The sequence below is a fragment of the Anser anser genome (assembly GCF_964211835.1).
Source record: "Anser anser genome assembly, chromosome: 2".
In the NCBI taxonomy this organism is placed as follows: Eukaryota; Metazoa; Chordata; class Aves; order Anseriformes; family Anatidae; genus Anser; species Anser anser.
This window is the reverse complement of record NC_139721.1, coordinates 119,934,894-119,958,363: the sequence shown is the minus strand read 5'-3', so window position 1 is coordinate 119,958,363 and position 23,470 is coordinate 119,934,894. Positions and strand designations below refer to the sequence as shown.

Sequence of the window (23,470 nt, the reverse complement as noted above, 5' to 3'; positions counted from 1 at the left end):
ATTATTGTAAGTCTTGCTTTTCCTATGTAATATTCATCTACAATTAGTTCAACTATTAAAAAAAGGTACCATACAGGGAGGATAGGCTGAGCGAGCCAGTATGGGTAGCTTTGAAACAGCAATATTAGTATGTGTTTAATAATGTATGGAGGCTGGAATTGTTCCATCATCAGCTTGTCATTCAAAATGTTTCCGATACAGCCATTGATCTGACATCTGTTCCATGGTTTAATAAAGTTGTGATTGATGGCTTGAGTGGATATAATACAAAAACCTTTAGAAATATAAAAACCGAGCCATCTGATCACTGCTTTCAGTCCCTGTTGCTCAGCTCCTTTTTACGGCAGCACATACACATTTGGCCATCAGCAGCAATAATCCACCTCTTCAATGGAAAGAAGATTTGCTGTATTCTTTCTCCTCCACTGTGTATTCCTGAAGGAAGTTTTCTGTTCTGCACTTGCCCGTTACAGGTTTCTCTCCCATCCCTGCTGTTAGCATCCATTTCAGATACCGCTTCGGTTCCAGTTTCCTCCAACAGATTGAGGCAGCCTTTGTTAGTCCTCCTTGGCAGAGGTGTAATTCCAGCTTTTTCACTCTCTCTTTCAGAACTGCCTCAGTGTAGTCATGTTTCATCCTAAACCTTTGAGGCCCACACCAGTGCGAAAATGGGTTGAAGCCAGTTTCTTTTAGTAAAACTGCTAGCTCAACTGTGCTGCTTAATCGTTCTTTACGCTTGCAGACAGTTCACTCAGTTTTCAGATTCTAATTTGGAAACATAATAGGCAACTTACAAAATAGGCTCTTCATTGCACTTTTTAAATATCAACAACAAAAAAAATGTTTAATTTTTCTGGATACCCCTGTATTAAAAATGCAGTTCAGGTAGAGGAACTGCAGTGATGCAATATGGGATTCTGCTGAAACTGCAAACCACGGTAGCTCAGCTTTCCTGGTCTATAGCATCAACAGAAATCTCTCAATGGAATAACAGGCTTGTTATGCTAGTACATCAGTCTTATCTTTCACTTTGTTAGTTCTTTTTGTTGCCAGTGGAGCTTGATGATATCTCCAGAACCCTTCAATGGAACAACAAGCTTGTTATAAGTTTTTTATCTTCTATTTCCTTTGGATACTCCATGGTCACCAGTGGTTTAAAATGTCACCTAAAGGCCTCAGCAGAATAACTGCTTTGTTAGATAGGGTTGTGTGGGTTTTTTGTTTTGGTTTGGTTTTAATCTGCAGTTCTATTTGCACGTACTGCAGCTACATGGAGCTGAAACACCGTCGCATTCCCTTGATGTTCAGAGCCTTGTTACAAAAAGCACTGTCTGTTATTCTAACCGTCTGTCGCAGGGTCCCCGGAGAGTTACGGGGGGAAAGTTTCTTTGCAGTCTTGTGCCTTTCACATTGTTAGGTGTTAATCTTGAAGCTCTTTCATTTTACTTATTGACTGTTTGTGTGGTAAATATTGGACTGAACCCATTGCAAATGCAGTTAGCATAGTTCAAACTGCTTGAACTGAATCCCTGACCGTTTACTCAGCCAAGGTCCAGGTCAAGTGCAAGTGATTAACACAATTGAGCAATCTGTGGCAGGAGATTCATTTAAGGAGGAATTATTCTGGGAATTATTGGGAATGAGAGAACAGCAAAAGCATTGTTGAGGTTTATAAATAACAATACCTCCCTCCCACCCCCCCCATCTTTAAAGACAGTCTCCATTTGCCTGATACATAGAACTGTAGAATAGCTTGGGTTGGAAGGGACCTTAAAGATCATCCAGTTCCAACCCCCTGCCATGGGCAGGGACACCTCCCACTACATTGGGTTACTCAGGGCCCCATCCAGCCTGGCCTTGAACACCTCCAGAGATGGGGCATCCACAGCTTCTCTGGGCAACCTCACCGCCCTCTGAGTAAAGAATTTCCTCCTAACATCTGAACTAAATCTCACCTCTGTTAGTTTAAAACCATTACCCCATGTCCTATCACTATCTGCCTGTACAGAAAGTTGCTCTCTATCTTTTCAATAATTCCCCTTTAAGTACCGGAAGGCCGCAGTGTGGTCTCCCTGGAGCCTTCTCTTCTCCAGGCTGAACATCCCCAGGTCCCTCAGCCTGTTTTCATAGGAGAGGTGCTCCAGCCCTCTGATCATCTTCATGGCCCTCCTCTGGACTCAGTCCACCAGGTCCACATCTTTCTTGTGCCAGGAGCTCCAGACCTGGATGCAGCACTCCAGATGGGGCCTCACAAGGGCAGAGCAGAGGGGCACAATCCCCTCTCTCGCCGTGCTGGCCACTCCTCTGTTGATGCAGCCCAGGATGCAGTTGGCCTTTGGGGCTCCAAGCACACACTGCTGGCTCGTGTCGAGCTTTTCGTCCAGCGGAATCCCCAAGTCCTTCACCACAGGGCTGCTCTCAATGAGTTCTTCTCCCAGTCTGTCCTCATGTCTGGGATTGCCCCGACCCATGTGCAGCACCTTGCACTTGGACTTGTCGAACCTCATTTAGGTTCACGTGAGATGACTTCTGAAGCTTGTCCAGGCCCCTTTGAGAACTGAGCCGATCAGCCCTCACGTCTTCCTAAGCAGCTGTCTCAGCATGGATTCCACAGTCAGCATTTGACCATAGTTGTGCTTAGATGGTATTTTTCAATAAGTAGAATTTATTAAATGCTTTTTCTGTAGTGTTCCCACTTCTCTTCTGAGCACAGCTTTATTTTCCCACCATTTGTCAGTAGTGGCTTAGTGTTTGCTGTTATGTGCAAGTGCGCCTACCTGTGATGCCACAGGCAGAGAAGGGAAATGCAGAAGTGGAGTAAACACAGATGCAGGGAATTCTATTTTCTGTTCAAGCAACCCTTCCTATGAGCCTAGTGGGCTAGTAGGTTGTGTTTTGTTAAATTTTACCTCTAAATAAAATTTCCACAAATGAACGAGTGCTTTTGCTGAGGACTCCTCACCTCTCTGTGAGGTGTCAGCTGCTGACTCAAAGCAACATTAGCCCAGATTCCCTTTCAGAGAAGGATCCCAGCTCCCTGACTGGGGTGATAAAAAGTTAAAACAAAGGAGCAGTGTTGAAACAGCAAAGCAAAAAGTACCAGCCAAAAGGGCCATAACTAATATTACTTCATTTTCATCATCAGACAAATGCAATTCATAGAATTAATTTGCTGCTGACTTCATGTCTCTGAACTAGAATATTTAGAGGCTGGTTTCACCAGTGTTTCTTACATATGGCAATTGCATTCTCTTCTGTGATTTCCAGAAGTGCCACCTGGTGATACTTTGAGAGGGCAATGATTAGGTAGCTTAAAGCTGCCTCTTCCAAAGCAGTTTGTTATTGAGTGATAGCCTTGCACTGTGTATAAAGTGAACTTTTTTATTCTGCAATAGTCAATAGAAACTGAAAGGCATAAAACCTATGGTATCTGGCATTACAGGGAGTGGTATGCAGCATGTCACCAGAAGACTCACCTTTAGTCATACTCCCAAAACTTGTTCATATGTTTTCTCAGGATGAATCAAGAATGTGAACTCATTTTGCTAGCTCCTAGTAGGTCATTTTCTAAAAGCTTTGAATGTTAAAAAGAAAACAAAAGTGTATAAACGATGTATGTTCATGTGAAATTGCATTGATACCACAAATAATTTGGGAGGTCTGGGGGAGAGAAGATTTGTTTAGTTAAATTTGATTTGGTTTTAGTGATTTGGATAATATTTAGCTGAAATAGGCTCTTTATTAACAGAAAGGAAAGTAGAAAAGAAGAAAAAATAATAGGTTAAAAAAAATGACAATAATTCTAGGTTTGTAACATTCTGCCACACCTGCAACTGACAAATGCAACAAAAGGTGGAAAACAAAATGTCTAAATGTCAGGTCTGTCATCTGTATTTTCTTGATGTGTTTCTCTTTTGTAAATGTGTTTTCAGTTTTGTAATCAAGGACATAACTCTTTGCCTTATTAGGATGAAAGTTCTTTTTGTTTCCTTGTCTGTGTTTAAAGTAGACTCAGGTGAGTCTGGCAGAAACGATGAATATGACTTCCCAGAGAAGTGATAAATTCAAATTATCAGTGGTGCAAGAAAATCCTATGGGGCCTCTGTAGTCCGAGAAAAGTTTGACGATCTTAGAGAGGTGAGGTTTGTTCTGCTAAAGTGTGATAATGTGAAAGGCAAGAAGTGTCTCCCAGAGGTGGTGCTTCCACAGTTCTCCTCTGCCAAGAGCTGGGAAACGCTCCTGTAGTCATGTCTCTGCAAAGTACAGGTACATGACAACTGAGCTGTAAGCACAACTGTAAGTCCTGAATCCTTGAAGGGGTTACATCCTCAACTAGAAAGAGCAACATGACAAATTACATGGAAGAGTGACTACCGTTTGCTTAGCACTGTTGCAGTCCTTCATATAATACCAGTTCTGTCTGAGATGAGGTACTTGAATTATAGCAACATCAATCACAGACATTGTAAACTCTAGAAAGAAAAAAAGGGCATGAAGGTGATAGGCAACAGTAGCATACAACACAGTGTAGGTAGGTATGTGAAGGGCATATATGGGAAGGAGATGGTTTGAATGACACTAACAATATAAATAAGGAGCTGAAAGTAAAATTGAGAAAATGTAACTTCAATATCTTGAAGAAATTTGTGATATATCAAGGGCTAGGCTAGCCTTTGAAATGTATTTGGCAAAGGTCATCATTTGCAACATCTAGAATTCATCTGTGCCAAACACCTTAAAACGTACTGGTGGGACTTTCGGGTGTTGATACAAAAACAAAGCAGTGGCCCAACAGACTTTTTTATATCTAACCTCTGTTTTTCTTTGCAATGAAACATTGTCATTTCAGTTCAAAGTAATAAGAATAACATAATTCTTATTTTCTATTCATTTAAGTGTGAAGAATTCAGGAAGTTTTGAAAACTTCAGAAAATATTTATTGAGTATGATATATGTACAAAGACTCAGATAAGAGCTGTGCATCAAAATAACATTTTATTTTCAATCTCTGAAGTTTACGCAGTAGAGGAGTGCTGCAAGTGACCATTCACACTATTCACTCAAAAAAAAAAACCAAACTTGTTTTGAGCAGCAACCTTTGTATTACATTTCCAGTGTTATTTATTTAATTATTTATTTTTCATAAGGAAAGCTGCACTTCCAGGAGCACTAAGACTTCATGGAAACACTAGATTAGGAGTGCTGCGGTGTTTCTGAAGGTGACACAATGCCATTCCATACAGTGGAGTTGAAAGTGGGTTTAATTTGAATGATTTTCAGTGCTTTTTATATTTTAATGACAGTGGCATAAATAACACAACCTATCTGTTGGGCAAAGGCCTGGATCTGCAGATGCTCACAAAAATAACATCCCATTGAATTTCACTGGCTTTTCCTGCAGTGTATCCCATTGAACTTCAGTGCACAGGGCATTTTACAGTTAATCCGCATGACTTATCAGGTGGTTGGCAAGCTGTTAGCCCAAAGGTTTAAACTTCCTCTAAGACAAATTGCCAGTGTTTCGAGGTATCTTTCTTATTTTCATCCGGAAAGAGCAGCCTGTACAGGGTTCATTCATTTGTGAAGCAAGGTTAAATGAAGGAGCTAAAGGTATAGTCTTCATACACTGTGTAAGACGCTGGTGTCCTGTATGTATAGCCTGAAGTTCTCAAAAAAGGGTAAGCTTTGTTCAAATGATTTACAATTCCATAGGGAGCTGCTGATGGCAATAACCTCTATGCCCTCAGATGGTATTTTATTATTTGTGAGTTATGGGCGATTCTGTGTCAGTGGTACGGCACTGCAGAATCCTCTTGCTCCTAAAAGACTCAATTTGGGAGGCGAGCTCTGCTATAACTAATATTTACTATGAAACAGCTCAGTCAGCACATTTCATTAAACTGTAACAAGGGGTTTGAGAGCAGCTGCATTGAGTGAATTTGGGAGTTTGCTGAATTGAGTTGTTTTTCTAGCAAGGTAAATGAACTGTTGAGCACGGCAGATTTCTACTGTGTGGCAGATGAGAGCTGCACCATGTTGGGATGGGTCCAGGGGAGCAGTCGTATCTCAAAGAGGCACAATCCTTTTCCAGTCCCATGGAGGACTGCTCTATCCTTTGGGATTCATTAAGGCTTTTGAATGTGATAGGCACACCTGTGTGCACCCAATTTTGCCTTTTTAATTTTCGCAGGTTTTATATTGCAACAGCCAGCTTCCTAAAAGCCTAGTTTGTAAATGTCCGACTTATTGCGCATTGGCCCGTCTCAATTCCCCGTTTTCCTATGCTGAACATGTTTCTCTTGAGGATTTCCCTCAAACAAGTATAATATTTCTACGATGTAAATTGATTTCACTGGTGCAAAAATTTCATCCTGTGTTTTCTTGCCTGCCAACCAATACTGTACACAGGGTTTGCAGAATAGGCCAGATATGTTATGATTCCCCAACTGATTTTACAACCACTTTTTTGTCTCAGCCACTAAAGCACCTAACTACTCCTCTGCTCTTACATTGTTTACCATGATTCTGCTCTGCTACCAACCCTTCCCACCTAAAACACCTGCACTGGGCTCAAAAATGAATGTATTTGGTCTTACTTCAATGACCATTTTTGACAGTGCTAATTAGAGTGACAAAAATGTAATAATTAGGTAAATTGAGTATTTGGCTGTGATGCCACTCCCACAGATGTTATTGTCTGGTCTAGCCATGGAGTCCAAATTGGTGCTCAAAAATTTAGTAGCCCAATTTTATAGTAAAAACTATTCTGCTGCCTTTCTTGTAATGTGCAGTTGTTCCTGGCTAGCTATTAGTTGGGCTGATTTCCTGTAAAGATAACAGACTTTTCTAAAAAATAAAAAATAAGGTTTTTGCTAATAAACGGCTGCTTTGCCAAATTGGCCATGATTTGATTTATTTTATTTTAATGGAGGTATTCTACTTTGATATAAGAAAAAGAATATCTGTTTTCATTTATGCTTTCGAGAAGATTAGTCATATTGCACATTCACAGAGTTTATTAATAACTAGAAAATAATGTAATTGGCAACAACTCCAAATTTCCTTGATGTGTTACGGGGCACAGGGAAAGAATAGAAAAAAATTCCACTGCCTATATGGATATTGGTTGAAAAAGGTTTCCTTCTTTTATTTGTATAGCGTGTACCTGAACTATAGAGAGCAGAAGGCATCACGACATTGTCCTGAGTTTATTTTTAATATTGGGATTTTTATGTTCTTGCATACATCCTTGGATATGTGTTCCAAGGAGTGGTAATATATGATTGCAGTTACAAGTCTGGCACAGAAGTGTGAAGGGTTAGTGTCTCTGGCCTGTAATTATTCCACAGAAATTTTTGCAGACAGTTAGGCCCATTGCAAACTAAGAAATCGCAACACTGGCTGTTAGTGTGAAGGACTTCTTTTGTAACCAGTTCAGCTTGTGTAGCTGTGGAGTTCCTGTGGAATCGCTTTAACCCCATCTGCACATAGTGTACAGATTTCAGCCAAACGTCTCTTGGATAGCTCAGTGGCACTGCTAATGCAGACAGGACATTCAAGGCAAAGCCAGACTCTCATCACGGTGGACTGCTGTAAGCTGTTCAGGCTATGGCAGCTGAACTAACTGGCACCTTTTTCTCGTTAAGAAAAGTATACATTCTACCAATTTTGGTTAGCTTTGGTTTTACTTCCTACCTCTTCAGTGTGCCTAGCATGGGAATTCATTTGATTCTTACCAAATAATCTCGTTTGAGATTTGACTCATTAACTGATAGTATCAGCAAATCCTCTGTAATAATAATGGAAAAGATCATAAACTAAAAATTTGCTGTCATCCGAATGTTCTAAATTCCCGTGCCAAAATGCATCATGAATGTCAAATATATTTTGACATTTTTATTTCCTTGAGTTCAGTCACAGTATGGACAGCTGTGTCTTGGTGGTTGTGTTTTATGGCTTTAATCTTGCTCTGTTTTCATCTTCACGCTCTGTGTAGTCTTTCTCGTGATCCGTCACAACAAGCAAAAAGTTCCAGTCCTGAGGCTAGGATAACAGTTAAGCAGATGCTGTTTCAGTTCACAGTGACAATTCCTTCAAGGCCATTGGGGGATATTACCACTGGGCAGGCTGGCCAAATCCCCTCTACCCACCCACCCCCATCCTGAGATTAAATTCATTGCCCCTGAAATCAGCCACTAAGTGAGAGGAATCTGCAAATGCCCTTCTACAGCTTCATGAATAGCCAATTTTGCACTTTCTAAATGTTAACAATGCTAATATATATTTTAAAGTGAGGCTTGGGAGCTCAGTGTAACACTTATATGTCAGCAGTGATCCTTCTATGTAAAGTAAATCATGCAAAGTCCTATGGTTTTAAAGGTGCTGGTATAAATTTATTTGATAGAAAAATGGCCACTTCGTCATCTTTGTCATATTATTGGAACAGAAAATCTGCCATGCAGTTAGGACTTTCTCCATTGCAAATATTTGCACAGCACTTCATCACTTCATATCTCTCTTTTTTTTTTTTTTAATTTGTGTAGAAGGAAAACAGAAAGGGAAGGTTTTTGCAGATCCATGAGAGGCAATGCAAAATGAAGATGTCCAGGCTTTCTGTCAGGCCATGTTCCCAAGGGTATCAAAGAACCAGAAAGGAAAACCTAGTCTAGAAATAGATACTACCGGGGCCTCTCGGGGAGAACAATTCTCTAAATGCTCTGCAGCTTTTAGACGAGGGAAGGCAGGTTGTTTTCACCCGTCCTGCCTGTACAGGCCAAGGTGCAGTTGTGCAGCACTTGTTCCTTTCCACATGGATGGAGCAGAGAGATCAGAAAAGTTCACTGATAACTCCTGTTAGGACCCACATCAAATGTTTTAAATATATGCCTTTAACAAATGCTAGAGGTTGTTGGATTTCGGTTTGATAGCTGTAGATGGGCTTTCTCACCTGTGATGCTTATTTTTTTCCATGACTGTGTGTAGCATCCATGCCTCGTCACTGATGACATTTAAGGGAATCTCTCAGCATTGCCTCCTGATGCAAGGAAGGGTGAGAGATGTTTTTCAGATTCTCAGTCCCGGTGTTGCTTGTGACTATTCTGTTAAAGTAGTGTTACTACCTTTTCTTCTGTTGCCAGGTGGATCTATTTGAAGCATTCCCAAGTGTCTGCGAAGAAGCATAGAGGAAAGCCAGGTGTCCTAATAGCAATTCGGGAGAGTACAAGAGACCGTCTCTCTGTTGTCCTTATCACTTGTTATAGTTTTGCCATCATTGACAGTAATACTTCATTCATCTGTCACATCACATTCCACTTGGGAGGATGTAGTATGTTAAAATTTTTGTCAGTTTTAATATTGAGCAATGATTTATGATATTCAATGAAATTAATTTATTATAAATAATGTCTGCGGCTCTAACTGTGTGTTATGACACATTTGAAGGATCTTGTCTTCTCTTAGAACACCCATCTATTCATTTCATTTGCCATTTGGAGTATGTATCTTGTAGCATTTTCAAGCTGTAACTATGCAGCCATTTACTAAGGAATGGAAAAATGTCTCTAAACTTTGTATTTCACCTAGGTTAAAAAAAAAAAATAATCTGTAAAGCCAGTTGTGACTGAGACTTTTCTCTTTTCCCTTTTCCCAGCCTTGCCTTTCCTTATCTTGAATTTGCCCTTGGGCCAAGACTTCACCACAGTTTTGAGCTGAATGCAAGGCCTGAGAACCCCTCCCTCCCTCCCTCAGTCTGCTGCCACCCCATGGAAGCACAGCTCAACCAGGCAGCATTGTCACGCTCCTGAGGGACACAGTAATGCATTGCCTGGATGGGAGCTGACAGCGCTCTGAGAAATATGACAGTACCTCTGCCCTTGATCAGGCTTTCCATTTGAAAGTTTTCATTTTGGTAATTACATCCTTCCCAGATCATAGCTGGAGTCATTGATCATACTAATATCATTATAACTGATTCCTGTAAGTCACCTTTTAAAGACACTTTCTATGGTTTCTTTCCCCCCTATATCTTCTTCCTCTGCAGTCCTAGGATAAGACTTCTTCTGCCTACTGTTCATCTGATTGATTAGAAATGCCACATACTTCCTTTACGTACGGCCTGGTAATATACACATCACATTTCTTCCCTCGGGATCTTAATCAGAACAAGTAATGGCCTTTAGCTTTTCTCATTAGCAAAATGGAAAAGCACCATACCCAATCCATTAGAAATACAGCATTGTAATATGAGCTTATAGAAAAATGGCTGCATGCCAGCGGACATGGAGTGAGTTTACCTTAAAGGATTTTCAGAAGGAAAAAAAAAAAAAGTCACCCTTTATGCCTGGCAAGCAAACGTTTTGAGCCATAACTTATCACACCTGCCTGTCAGGCATTTTGCTGTTACTCCTTAAGTGCTGTTTGGACAGCTCTGTCATATAAAGGGCATTCATAAAGAGGAAATATGGGTGTTTGTACTTGTATTTATGTCTTCCCCAGTGTTGATTCCCTCCATGGATTATCTTTCTCATATTCCATCTCTTATCAGAATTTGAGGGGGGAGGAAGGAAGTTGGGGAGATTTTGTTGTGTTTTGCTTTGTTTTGAATTTTTCACATTCTGTGAAATAAGAACAAGAACAATCATAATGGCTTACTTGTCTACCAGCTGTTTACCTGAGAGTGCTGTTATGCTTTTTTTTTTTTTTAGCCCTGCCTAAAACTGTTTACAATCAGTACACCAAGAGTGAGGATGAGAGTTTTTTTCCCACTGAAACTGATTGCTTTTCACTTGGTGTGGACTTTATTAGCCGAAAGAAAAAAAACTATGTAAATTCATATCCTAGTATTTGTGCTTATGTTATCCAGAACTCTAAGGAGGTGCTTAAGCACAGGTCTGTACAGATTGATAATTGCATGTAATTTGAATGTATGTGAGCTGACACGGTCTCCTTTGGAAAGCCAGAACTGAAGGAATTCAAAGAACAGCCTTGGAATGCTGCAATTTCGCCAGCACTGGAACACATCTGTTTTACTGGCCCCTTCAAGCATTGCTAATGTGATTCGAGGGGGAAAAAAAGGGTACTAAGAGCACCCATAAAGCTATATTTTAGATAATGTGTTATGTTGAATGGGTGCTCGCTTTTTCTTAAAAAACAAAAACAACTCAGGTTTCCTAGGTCTTAAGTTGCTCCCCTATACAAAGTGGGAATCAGAGCTGAAGCATTCAGCTAATATTCTTGATTGCTTCACTTATGGTTCATCAGCTGTGCTGATCACATTTTCCCAACAAAATAAAGTATCTCAGTACAAGGTAAAGAAAATAGTGCATGGAAATAGTGTGAAAGACATGCAGGACTCAAAATTAGGGATATTCTAAAGGGACATCTTTAGGGAATTTGAGTGGGGAAATTGCTTGGACAACAAAACAGGAAAGATTAAGGCAAGCAGGGATGACTGCTGTTTGAAGTATCAGGCATTTTTTCCCCTTCTTTCATTTTCCATTTTGTTCTTTTTCTGTTTTATTTTACTTATCAGTATTTTTCTCCTCCCTCCTCCCCTTGGATGAAACAATGACAAACTGGGAGAGCTTCTGTGTTTCTACCATAAAATAAGTTTAGGAGTTCAACACTGTAAGCAACTCATTAAATTGTAGACAAGCTCATGACATGGCCGTATAGTTCAGCCCCCTTAGCCAGCACCCTGATAAAAGGCAACGTATCTGCTTTGGTTATGCAGCCCTGGAGCTGATGCAGTCTGATGTTTCAGAGATCCTCCCACAGCTGATTAACCGGCTTAAGGACAGGCTCTGCAATATTCTAACTCAGTCACGCTCCATCTGTAGGGCATTGACATTAATTTTAAGGGGACCTTTATCCCAACATAATTTCAGGATTTTGCAGAGAGCAAGAAAAAAGAAGCCCTCACAAAAATGCCATAGCCATCTTCCACAGCTCTGCCATCTAAGCAGAGCTAATGATCACGTAATACATGTAAAGATTTTAACAGACCAATTCATATGCTAATGAGAAACAATGTTTTATACTGCATTACTTTAAAACATAGTACTTTAGATGTATTGAAGTTGCCATCGGCCATTAAAGGTTAATATTGTCTTTCCTGCCCTGACGACATATGAACAAGTAACAGACAGAAGAGCTCGCTGAGCAACATTCATGATTTCCAGTTTGTGGGAAATTCATCTTACGAAATTTGCTTTCGTTCTGAATCATCTTTTAAAAACTCAAAACAGAAAGATTCTCCCATGAACCAGAAATTCCAAACAAAAATTAATTTTTGGAAACAATGGCTCACGGTGTTTCCAACACAAAATACACTCTGCAAGATCCTGACAGCTGCCAACTGGTATAAACATCCCTCTTGGTTGCTGCCTTGCTCCATGTCAGCTTTCAGGCAGCAGCTGCAAAGCGCTCCCAGGATTTTGTGTTCCAGAGCAGCCCCACCATGTCCAATGCTTTGGGCGGGCTTCCAGATCTCCTAATGAGTCGGCTTGCAGGTTTGCTTACTGAGGAAGAGATCAGTCCTGGGAGCCATGCGACTGACAAGTTGGAAAACACCAGAAACATTGCTTTGGGCAGGTGACATTGTGGGATTATCCTGGAAGAAAAGCAGCTCAAAGCCTGCAAAGGGACTGCCAGTTCCCAGGTGTGCAGGAGGAGACAAAGATGTTTCAGAGCCTCACCCAAGACCAGGTAGAACTGGGCTCTGGGGGCTTGCAGACTCCACGTTCAACCATCCCAATCCCATGCTTAGCAGCCTGGAAGCCCCAGGTGCATGTTTTGCAGGATAATTCGGCTACACACACCTGGCAGCAGGATGATTTTGCTTGCATGTTTAGGCATAAGGGCCCAGCAGTTCCCAGAGGAAATACATTGCCCCCTGCCTAACTCTTGCATGTCCATCATAAATACAGGAAGGCCAACTTTTAAGGTATCCCTACTGCCACTGTTAGCCCCAAAAAGAAACTCAGGGTATATCTGGAAGGTATTTTGTGATCACTGAATTGCTAAGGTCTTCTCCATCTCTAGATACAGTGTATTTGAGGACAGCTGTTTTATATGAAGCTTTGAGATGGTTTCTTTTTTCTTTTACTTTTTTTTTTAAATATTTGGGATTCTAGGGATCTTTTAGAGACAAAGCAATAGCATGTTTCAGCTGCTTTTAGGAATGTCCAAGGTGTAGTTTGATGGTGTAATGCTATCAAACTAATATATTTTGCTAATACATTTTCGCTAATATATTTCTGTCAGGCGTGACTGCTTTTTCATGCAGGAGGTGATGAAATTCCTCCTGCTCCCAGGATAATTAGAACTACTAATATTCAGGTGACTTTTTGTGTGTTTATGTGGCGTGTTGTTTTTTTTGTATGTGTGTGTGGTTTTTTGTGTGTGTTTTGTTTTTTGTTTTGATTTTTAAGCTTGTAATTGTCCTTGCTTCCATCTGTTTCATTTTTGGACAGTTGGCCGATGGACAGTTGGTCCACTCTTAAGTCTCTTCTGAAAGAGCAAATGGAAGGTGCATGTGATTGATGAGCAACTGTTATTTAACAAGCCTAAGTGGTTGTTGTGTTGTTTTAATAAAAGATTCGTGCATACTGTAGGGATGTTTGCAGGTAACTAGCCTGCTTCTTTTTAGACTCTTCAAATTCATGACGATGTAATAGCCTCTGGAAGACACGTTTACCTCTAGAAAGCAATTATTTGTTCATATAAATGGACCTGTTATTAATAATAGCTTAACATGCTCATGTGTTGAGAGTTCCACTGACACAGTTATTTATTTACTTATTCTGAAAATACAATGTGCAGATCAGGCTTCCTTCTTCTTACTAGCAGTCATTCATCAAGGATTAATTGAAGAAATTGTATTCAGATGGAAATTCATAAGAATTTCCAACCAAAGGGGTGCATGGGGAATTTTTATGTCAGAAGAAACTGATATAATTCTGCTGCATCAAACCTTTATTCCTCAGTATACAGAATCTGAAAAAAATATAACTGTGACAGAATCTCTGTGATTACTGACCCTGGCTGGCCAAGACTGATACGTTGTTATACTCGTTTGTTACGATATAGTCACTGTACCCTGTTTTTATATAGGGTGCTTCAGTCAAGACAGTCTAATAAATCGTGCACTAACCCATGCTCAAAAACTTGCCCCAGAGATCTCATAATGTATATTGACAGAACAAGTTCATAGAGTGCGTTAGAAAAAGATAAAAAATGCCCCTTTTGCAGAGAAATGAATAAGAACTGAAAGAATTGAAGAATCAAGAACTGAAACTCTGAACACCATAGTCTTGGTCTTTGTTTTTTTATTCATAGGAGTATTCTTGCTCTCTTGCAAATGTATCCGTCAGACCCATGAGATACTAAGAATTGTGCAAAAGAGTAGTTTTCACATCTTGAAGCTATTCATACGTGCTGTCACATATGTAGAGTCGGTCTACAGTTCTGTACAGCCTCCTTAGATCTCTGCCTCCAGCAGAGGTTTTGTCACAAGGAAGGGAAGAGTGAAAATATCATGGGGCTAGGTGCACTGAGATTGACTACCAGGATCATTGGCAATCTGAGGTTGAGTTCCATAGCCATGTACAGACTGATAAACATAACGTGAACAACTTGCTGTAGAGAAGTGTTCCTGAAAGAAGTTGCACTTGCCTTTAGTGAAGGATACAATCAAAATGGGAACTTAATTTTTACATCGTAATGGGTTTTCTTCCATTTTCTGCCTTTTCATACACTGGTGAGATATCTGAAAGCAATTTGAGATTTTCACTAGGTTCCTTTGTAATACCAGACTTCGGACTCTAAAACCTGCTTAAGATGAATGTGCCAGTTTTTGGTTTATCTGTTTCTGTAGACATTCCTGGATTGCTGTTTATATTAACTACAGATTTTACCAACACAGGCTTCTGTATGCTAGTGCACAGCTGTAGGCGGTGATCTGACTGTTCTCACATTTGTTTACTCTAAATAGTCTTTATCTGATTAGTCCTGATCACTCTATTTTAGTAGCAGACCTGAATTCAGAAATAAAGACCTGTTAACTGTGGGGGGTTTTGTTCTTCTGTACTGTTTCTTCAATACCTTTGTATTACTCTGATTTCCAAAGGTAGGGATTTGTGAAGGATACTTAGAACTCCTGAAGAGAAAAGGAGATTAGTTAGTAAATATAGTTCTTGAAGTTATTATTCTCTCTACCTTCATTTAACTTGCTCGGAGAATTAGGTAACATCTCATTAGGAAGGTTGAAAGGGAAGTGATAGCCGGTGTTCCTAAATACATTTGTATTACTGAGCAGCAGGGAAGGAAGGTTAAATCTTGTAAAGATTTCTATTCTCTGCCTGAACAATGAGTGCAGTGGCCCAGTGATGGGATTCTGCTGAATGACAGTGCTATACTTGATAGGGCTGTGGTAATTGTGTGGTAAAATAGCATTGTATTTTAGGCCAGGCGGATAATTATTAGCAAAAATATTGTAATATATGCAAAAACTCCATAGCTTTTATTCTCGTGTTCATTAATTGGGGAAAACTAAGATTAATAACAGCTACTCAATAATTACAGGATTGAGCTGGAAGATGAGAATGCTTCTGGGTAGTGAAAGGTATTTGAAGTTTAAAGTAAAAACTATGACTGCTGGATATCATATTTCATTGAACCACCAGTGGTGTTGATGAACTAGATGGTCCTTTTCACTTCCTGAGTTCTGCATCTCCATGCTGGACTATGGGATTAGAGGACACAGCAAGACAATGTTCTTTTCTGGTGGAGAACAGGGTATTTTCAAATGAGAAGGTGGAACCAAGGACAAAAAAAAAGTGCAGTTTTATTGTATGTTTCATTACAGTTACAACCATTTCACAAGGGTCAATGAGAGATGCAGTTTTTCTTTGCAGGGAAAGAGATTTGAAAGTGGGAGGGCAGGTTTCCTTCGTAAGAAAATAAAAGAGGTGATAAAAATAAATCCAGCCAACAGTCTCATTTCCTTCAGTTTTCCAGCAATGTAAATGTTTTCACATAATTCTGTTAGTGATGCAGTGTCTAGACTTCTCAGATGGTTTAAAAAAAAAAAATAACACATACACACAAATAAACCCTGGCATTAATTCTGAGAATCCTAAAAAGCTAAGTCATTGTCACTGTACTGTGCTCATGCAGCGATATGGAACCACACAAAGTCACTGAAGACCAGACTCTGGAATCTCTGCTCATTTAAGATACATGGGTTAGCATTTACTCACGTAAGAAGACCCATTTAATCTTCCTTCAGCAGGCTGATGTGGTACAATGTTTCATAGCTTATGCTGGTGCAGGGATTCTGCAGTTTGACTCTGTCCTTGGCTGAAAAGACTCTGCGCCTTCTCGAGATCATGTGGGTCTATGAAATCGGGAAAGATGATTCTTGCATCAGATAGACATTTCTATAAAAATAAAAGCAAAACAAAGCAGCATTTTCACACTAATTTTATAAAAGCTCCTTCTTCCTTGTCCTTAATAAGCTTACTAATCCTAAGTGTTCAGGGTTTCTGAATCTACTGCAAACTTATATGCTAATATCTCATTTTGTAAATACTGATTTTCTCTCTACCAGGAAACAAATTCATTGTTGATCAGGTTATCAACTGCTGTCACTCTGTAAAATCTCCCAGTGCTCATAGTGGCTGTGAGAATTAACATACAACCAGTAGCCTTCTTGTAATCACAGCTGTGTTATTTCACAGGCAACTAGGCTTAAAAATAGAATTGTACTTGAGGGTGGTTTCTTATGGTTTCTGTTAATGGTAACCTTCAGAATTTAAATAGTGTGTGGTCAAAGTCTGCTGGTGGAATAAATGGAGTCTTGCAAGAGGCACTCGCTCTTTCAGGCACTGTCTCAGCTGAAGCTCAGCACCTAATGACTGGAATAAGAGGTGTCTGCCGTGTATCTCACCTGCTAGGCACTTGCCTGACTCCACATTAACTTGTGCCCAAGAAAGGCTGACTAGGGCAAATAAATAACTGGACATTGTCTGCACCTTACTCCCAGGTCACTCAACTCCACCTGTGATGGGAGAAACACATTGTCCTCCCTCAATGTGCTCCCTTGCTGGGCAGGCAGCTGCTTTCCTCCTGTTTTTTTCTTCCCAGTGGCTGCTGCCTTTATGGGCTTAGTGTTTACTGCAGGCTCAAGGAGTCTTGCTGGAGCCAGGCTGCGATACCCCGCTGTTTGTAGATCTGTAAGAACTGATGTTGCCCTCTGAATTAATCATGATCCTTCCCACAGTTTCATTTTGTCCCTCACCGCTCCTTATTTGTTACCTACCTCCTTTTGTTTAACTCTTTGTAGTTACTCTAAAAAGTTACTCTAAAAGGAGAGCAGATGTGTGTGTATCACTACTCCCTCATTTTCCACCTTATATATTTTTTTCACATACTTAAGCAGTTTCAAAAAGTTAAAGACAAAAATCCCATTAGAACAAGGTGTGAACAGAATTGCTAATGTAGCATATAGGGTAAACTGCTGCTCTGATGAGTGCAGCCTGAATTAAGCAGACAGGCATTGTAAAGTGTGCATTATGTTATAATATTGCGCATCTTCAGTGCTAAGAATCTGGACTCTGTGTATTGCGTGAAAAAACTAATAGAATCATAGAATCACAGAATGATATGGATTGGATTGAAAAGGACCTTAAAGATCATCCAGTTTCAACCCCCCTGCCATGGGCAGGGACACCTCCCACCAGACCAGGTTGCCCAAAGCCCCATCCAGCCTGGCCTTGAACACCTCCAGGGATGGGGCATCCACAGCTTCTCTGGGCAGCCTGTTCCTGTGCCTCACTGCTCTCGTAGTAAAGAATTTCTTCCTATTATTAATCAAAATGTACCTTTTTACAGTTTTAAACCATTATTCCTTATCCTAGTGTACAAACAAATTAAGAGAATGGGTACCATCAGCAGTGTCTCTTTTTTTTTCCTGATTTAGAAATTATCAGCTTTTAAAGTATCAGAGTGCCAAACAAGCTCCCTGAAACCCTCCAGATCTGTCATCTGTGCATAGAGTCATTATTCATTTTACTGTCATAAATAAACATCTTCTACTTTTAGACCCACAAAGCCTGTACAGCTGAAGAAGAATGGACAATGTTTTCTTCTGCCTTGTGAAACTTTATTGAATGACCAATCACATTCTAGCTTAAGAATCTTTAATCCTGATGGAAGAGCATGACAGAGAAAGAATGGGCTTGGATTTTTCAGATTCTCTTATTTCAGTGTTTACAATACTAATATTTAGTGGAATTAACTGGGTGCTCTTAAGCCAATCATGTGAGATATGCTGTCTCCTTTTCAAACGTACATAGGGACAAAGAACTCGTGTATGGTTTATGGAGAAGATAAATCTCAGTGATGTTATGACAGAGAAGTCTATTTTTTCCATTTGCCTGCTTACAAGTTACATTAATTTCTTGAGATAGGTGAGAAGCTATATGCAGATTATATGCATGAGTACAGGACCTGTGCTCATCATGGAGCCCCATCACAACAGAGACCCTTAATTAAGGAATGCCCATAAAGGAGAATCTTCATCCTGTGTGGTCCTGAGCAGGTGGATGTGGCCTGGGGGAGGCTGCGGCCCATGGAGAGCCCCCGCAGGAGCAGGCCCCGGGCCGGAGCTGCAGCCCGTGGAGAGGAGCCCACGCAGGAGCAGGGGGTCTGGGGGGAGCTGCTGCCCGTGGGGGACCCGTGCTGGAGCTGTTTGCTCCTGGGGGATGGACCCCGTGGTACGGAGCCGTGTGGGAGCAGTTCTTGAAGAGCTGCTGCCTGTGGGCAGCCCCCACAGGCTCAGTTCAGGAAGGACGGCATCCCGTGGGAGGGACCCCACATGGAGCAGGGGCAGAGAGTGACCGACAAGGAGCAGTGGAGACGAAGTGTCAGGGACTGACTGCAGCCCCCATTCCCCTGTGCTGCTCGGGGGGAGGAGGTGGAAGAGGGTGGATGGGGGAAGGTGTCTTTAGTTTGTTGTTTGTTTCTCACTTCTCTAGCTTGTTATTAATAGGTAGTAAATTTTATTAATCTCCCTATGCTGAGTCAGTTTTGCCTGTGACAATAATTGCTGAGTGATCTCCCTGTGCTTATCTCAACCCTTGAGCCCTTCTCATCGTATTTTCTCCCCCCTTTCCCTTTGAGGATGGGGAGTGAGAGAGCAGCTGTGGTGGAGCTTAGCTGCCGAGCTGGGTAAAATGATTTTAATTTATGCCATTGTTGCAACTAATTTTGCTCACAGATTTTTTTTAACTGTTTTTGACATTGTTTTAGAGCCCCAAGTGATTTAACCAAAACGTTGAACCACCGTTACAGTGGACATTTACATGAGCAGAATATGTTACGTAGAGGAAAGAAGTCACATTTTTGGAGTCCTTCATGGAGTCTGGCACAACTGGGATGCTCCGTGCTCTTGCACTACCAAGAGCAGTGCTTGCCAGCAAAAACACCAAGTAATTCCCAGACAGTTTCCATTGTGCTACAGAACTCAGTGCCAAAGGGTTTTGCAAAAAATGGAGCTGTTTGAATTAAAAGGCAGTTGAATAATTTGATGTCTTTGTATTAGAACTCATATCTATTTGTAAGGTAAGAGAATGGAAGACAACCGCGCCTTATGAGTCTCAGCAGTGATCTGCTGGGTTCAGGAAAGAATTCTGAGGAAATCTAAGCTAAATAAGGCCGCTTTAGTCTTTAAATTAACACTGGTAATTAAAATGTTTATATAGTTGAGTGAAGCGAGCCTGGGTAGGTATTTAAAGCCCCTATAGGTCATTGCAGAACTGCAAGAGAGCTTCAGGTTACTGTTAAATATTGACATGTTTAGAACAATGCCACACAGCGGATGTCACCCCAACATGTGACGGCAGCACTACAAAGCAGAACGAATGGAGCGGAAGCCGCTCTGGAACACCCCGCGGTAGCATTCTCATTAGTTCCTAATCCTTAAGCCAGGAGAATAGTCCAACTGTACTGAGTACAATAGGGACAGTTGGCCTAATGTCTTTGGTGGGTTAGCATTCGTAAAAAAACTATTGAATTCAGTTTTATTTCTGAAGAAGAAGAGAAAGGAGATGCAGAAAATCATGGCCTGGTACAGGCACACATACATGGGGGACGTTCCTGTCTCTCTTTGTCTCAAAGGAAAATGCTGTGAATTTGTATTCACAAATATTGTAATGATTTTCAACACAACATTCTGCTCCTATTACAAGTGTACATTCTATGTCACCCGTGTTTCTCATTGATTATTTGTTCTATAGAAAACAATTTCACTGAAATAACTTTTTTTTTTCTTTTACTTTAATTTTTCATTACTTGAATGAAAAGTAAATGATTCTTACTTCAGAATTTAGCTCTTGGATTCTCAAATATGACGTTCTCATTCCCTCAGGCCTTTCTCCAGTCTGTACCCAACTCTGCAATTTCGTAATTCATGTTTGTGACAGGCATATCAAGCCATCCAGTTAGTTTAGAATTGAGGTGAGAGAGTGCTTTAAATGTAAATTTTACTATAAACAGCAGAATAAAATCTTGCAAGCACTTCCTAGCTCTGCCAGGAAGCAAATCTATATTTAACGCATTTTAAAATTCATCACATACATTTTGGGCTGATTCAGATCTTCAGTGTGTCTTTGAAGATAACATGTAGTGGAAGTGTCATACAGTCAGTTGTGGGATTGGGCACATTCTGAGATTCTTGTCAGTGAAGACATGCAGTTAGGACTGGATTGTAGAAAGAAAAATACATCGGGATCTGACAACTTAATATCGATACTTTATTTGAAGACTTGAACAATCTGTTGCATTCAGTTCAAGAGCTTTTTAAGAATTGCTGTATATAAAGAGATTAGTGCCATACCGATGGCAAAATTCACATGCACTCATAAATAAAAAAAAAAAAAAATAGTATCTTGTAGTACTTGGGAGAGAAAGTATTTTGGAGAAGCTAATACCAAGCGTTGCTGTAAGAATAATTGGGAGAAGCTTCAAAATGCATAGAAAAGATCCCTGGATATTAAAAATGATCCTTAAGAATTTAGTTAAGGCTTCTATGTACAAAAGGCTCCCAGACATGTCTTCCTCTTCGTTTATTTTTCCTGTCTTGGATCACCCCTCCACTCCCTGTAAACTGAAATGCTCTTAATGATATGGTTAAATATAGACGGGAATAAAACTGTCAAATTTTGTGCTTCATGTTTTCTAGGTGTCATTAAGATAAGATAAATAAGATTCCAAAATATTGTTTAGACTGTTCCTGTATCTGTAAACACTATATATATATATAGGCTGTTATCATGTCTCTTTACTGTTTTATTTATAAGTACAAATAGGAGTCTCTCAGTTTCAGAAAGCATGTGAAAAAATAATACAATCTGAATCTATCAGCAATATGTTTACTATCGCCTGTATTCAAATGTGACCTGACTTTGAAGTTCAAGACTGTGAGTTTTGATAGCTAGAAGGTAATTCCTACCATTCGCTAAAATCTTTAATTAAAAGAAATAGTAGACTATACATTAACCAACAAACTCTTTACAGAAAATTGAAAGAGCGTCATGCTTCTATTATGTTGGGGTTTCTTTGCAGCTTGATTGTGGTTTTCTAATGTTAATTTGCCTTCAATTTGTTCTAGTACATGACTGCTGCTGCACCTATGCAAGGGACCTACATTCCCCAGTACACTCCTGTGCCTCCAACAGCTGTCCCTATTGAAGTAAGTTTATCTCCATCCAAGAAAGCAGAGTAAAGGGGTAACAGAAGTCTTCTATCTATTATGCCTCATTGCACCTGTTTTTTGAGAGGGGCCTAAAAATCACTTTATGGAATAGTACGTCTTCCAGCTTTTAAAATTAAGACTGCACATTCTTACTCTTTTTCTTTTCTTTCTTTCTCCTTTCCTTTATATTTATTTATTGATTGATTGATTATTTGCAAGGGCTCTTGTTTTGCATTTTTTTTGCTCTACATCAAGATATGGAATAAAGTATCAGTGATTATTACTATTTTTTCCCCATGTACTTGGGAGGGAGATGGGAAGAGACAGGAAAACAAACCCAGCAAGGCAGACCACGAACCCAAAAGAGATTCCAAGAAGAGAAGATTGCAAGAGGGTTTGATGCGGTCCTTAGCAAGTATAGATAATTGCTGAAACATTTAGCCACCAGAAAAAGTGATTGAGCAATGGAAACCTTCCTCTTGTATATACAGACGTGGAGGATGCTGCACTGACTGAGTGCTTTTTCATCCTTGAGGAAGGATTCGCTCCCTCCCTCCTTGGGGCTGAGTCATGCTGATGACAGTCTAATGAGTAAGTATTTACTCAACCCTGTAGACCACAAGCTGCTGGGAGAGCATCAGCTCGGCCTCCACTTCTGTGCAGCGTTATAAGGGCCACCAAGCACAGCGAGAGGAGGGAGCCTTGGCATCCTCTTCAGTGTGTGCTTCTCTTTGGTGCTATTCCCTTTTATTAATAACTTCTCCCCTACACTGGGGTAATGTGAGGGGTGCCAGGGTCTCCATACTTCTGTCTTCAGCTGTGTGGACTTCGAAGTTGCTGCTATTGCTGCTTTGTGCTTTGAGGCTGCTGTGTTAGTGGTACTGTTGGCATGGCCCCACCAGCAGTCAAGTACTCATCCTGGTTTCTCCCAGTTCTCTGAAATTTCTAAATGAGGTCCCACAGAAAAGGCTGCTACTGTTTTGTCATATTGTGCTGATCATACTTTTAATCTTTTTTGCTAGAGGATAATTCTGCCCTGGGCCTTGTTTACTTACAAATGGGCTACGAGTACCTCTTTTAATTGCCATTCTTGGTAATAAACTGGACAGATACAAATCTGAATCAAAAGGAAACCGTGGGATGGAGATGAGAGTGGCTCATGCATCAGTACTGGCCAGTACCAATGAGAAATTAATTTAATTCTTCCTGAGCCCTCCTCACCATCATCCACTGGTATATTCATGCCTGATAAAGTCCTATGATGTAGTAATTAAATATTATCCAAATATATAGCCTGTCTTGCTCTGATCCAGTGAATACTATTATTGTTATTGTTTATCTGTATTCATGTAGCATCATGAACCAGGACCCTGCTACGCTGGATGCTCCCCACAAGCAGAGACCAAAAAATATGGTCTCTGCCCCAGAGAGCTTACATTCTCAAGATGAGATGGACAATTGTAGAAGCATAAAGACATAGACAGAAAAAGATAATACTGATAGTCTGTTAAGCAACAGATATGTAGAATTTATGAGAAATTAAACACTTTCTTTTCCACAGATAATGTAAAATAAACTACCTTTTGTTTACATAGGACTCAAATGAAAACAAAGCAAGTGCTTTGTGCTCCCTCTTCTGGCTCTGTTGTGTGCAATGTGGTAATAATGCATGTTCCCTGGAGAGACCTGCTAGTGTTATTAGTGTGGCCAAGACAC

At 40.3% G+C, this 23,470-nt stretch overlaps 1 protein-coding gene across 21 annotated transcripts in view; it reads left to right on the top strand.

Moving 5' to 3' along the window:
- RBMS3 (RNA binding motif single stranded interacting protein 3) overlaps nucleotides 1-23,470 on the top strand; it is a gene marked incomplete at its 3' end in the record, with an annotated part of 701,513 nt that overhangs the window by 667,211 nt on the left and 10,832 nt on the right. For all 21 annotated transcript variants that reach the window (XM_083823203.1, XM_083823200.1, XM_083823205.1 and 18 more), the window contains one exon: nucleotides 21,671-21,751. In XM_083823203.1, the coding sequence (XP_083679329.1) occupies nucleotides 21,671-21,751 (81 nt within the window). The remainder of the gene's footprint in view (nucleotides 1-21,670; nucleotides 21,752-23,470) is intronic.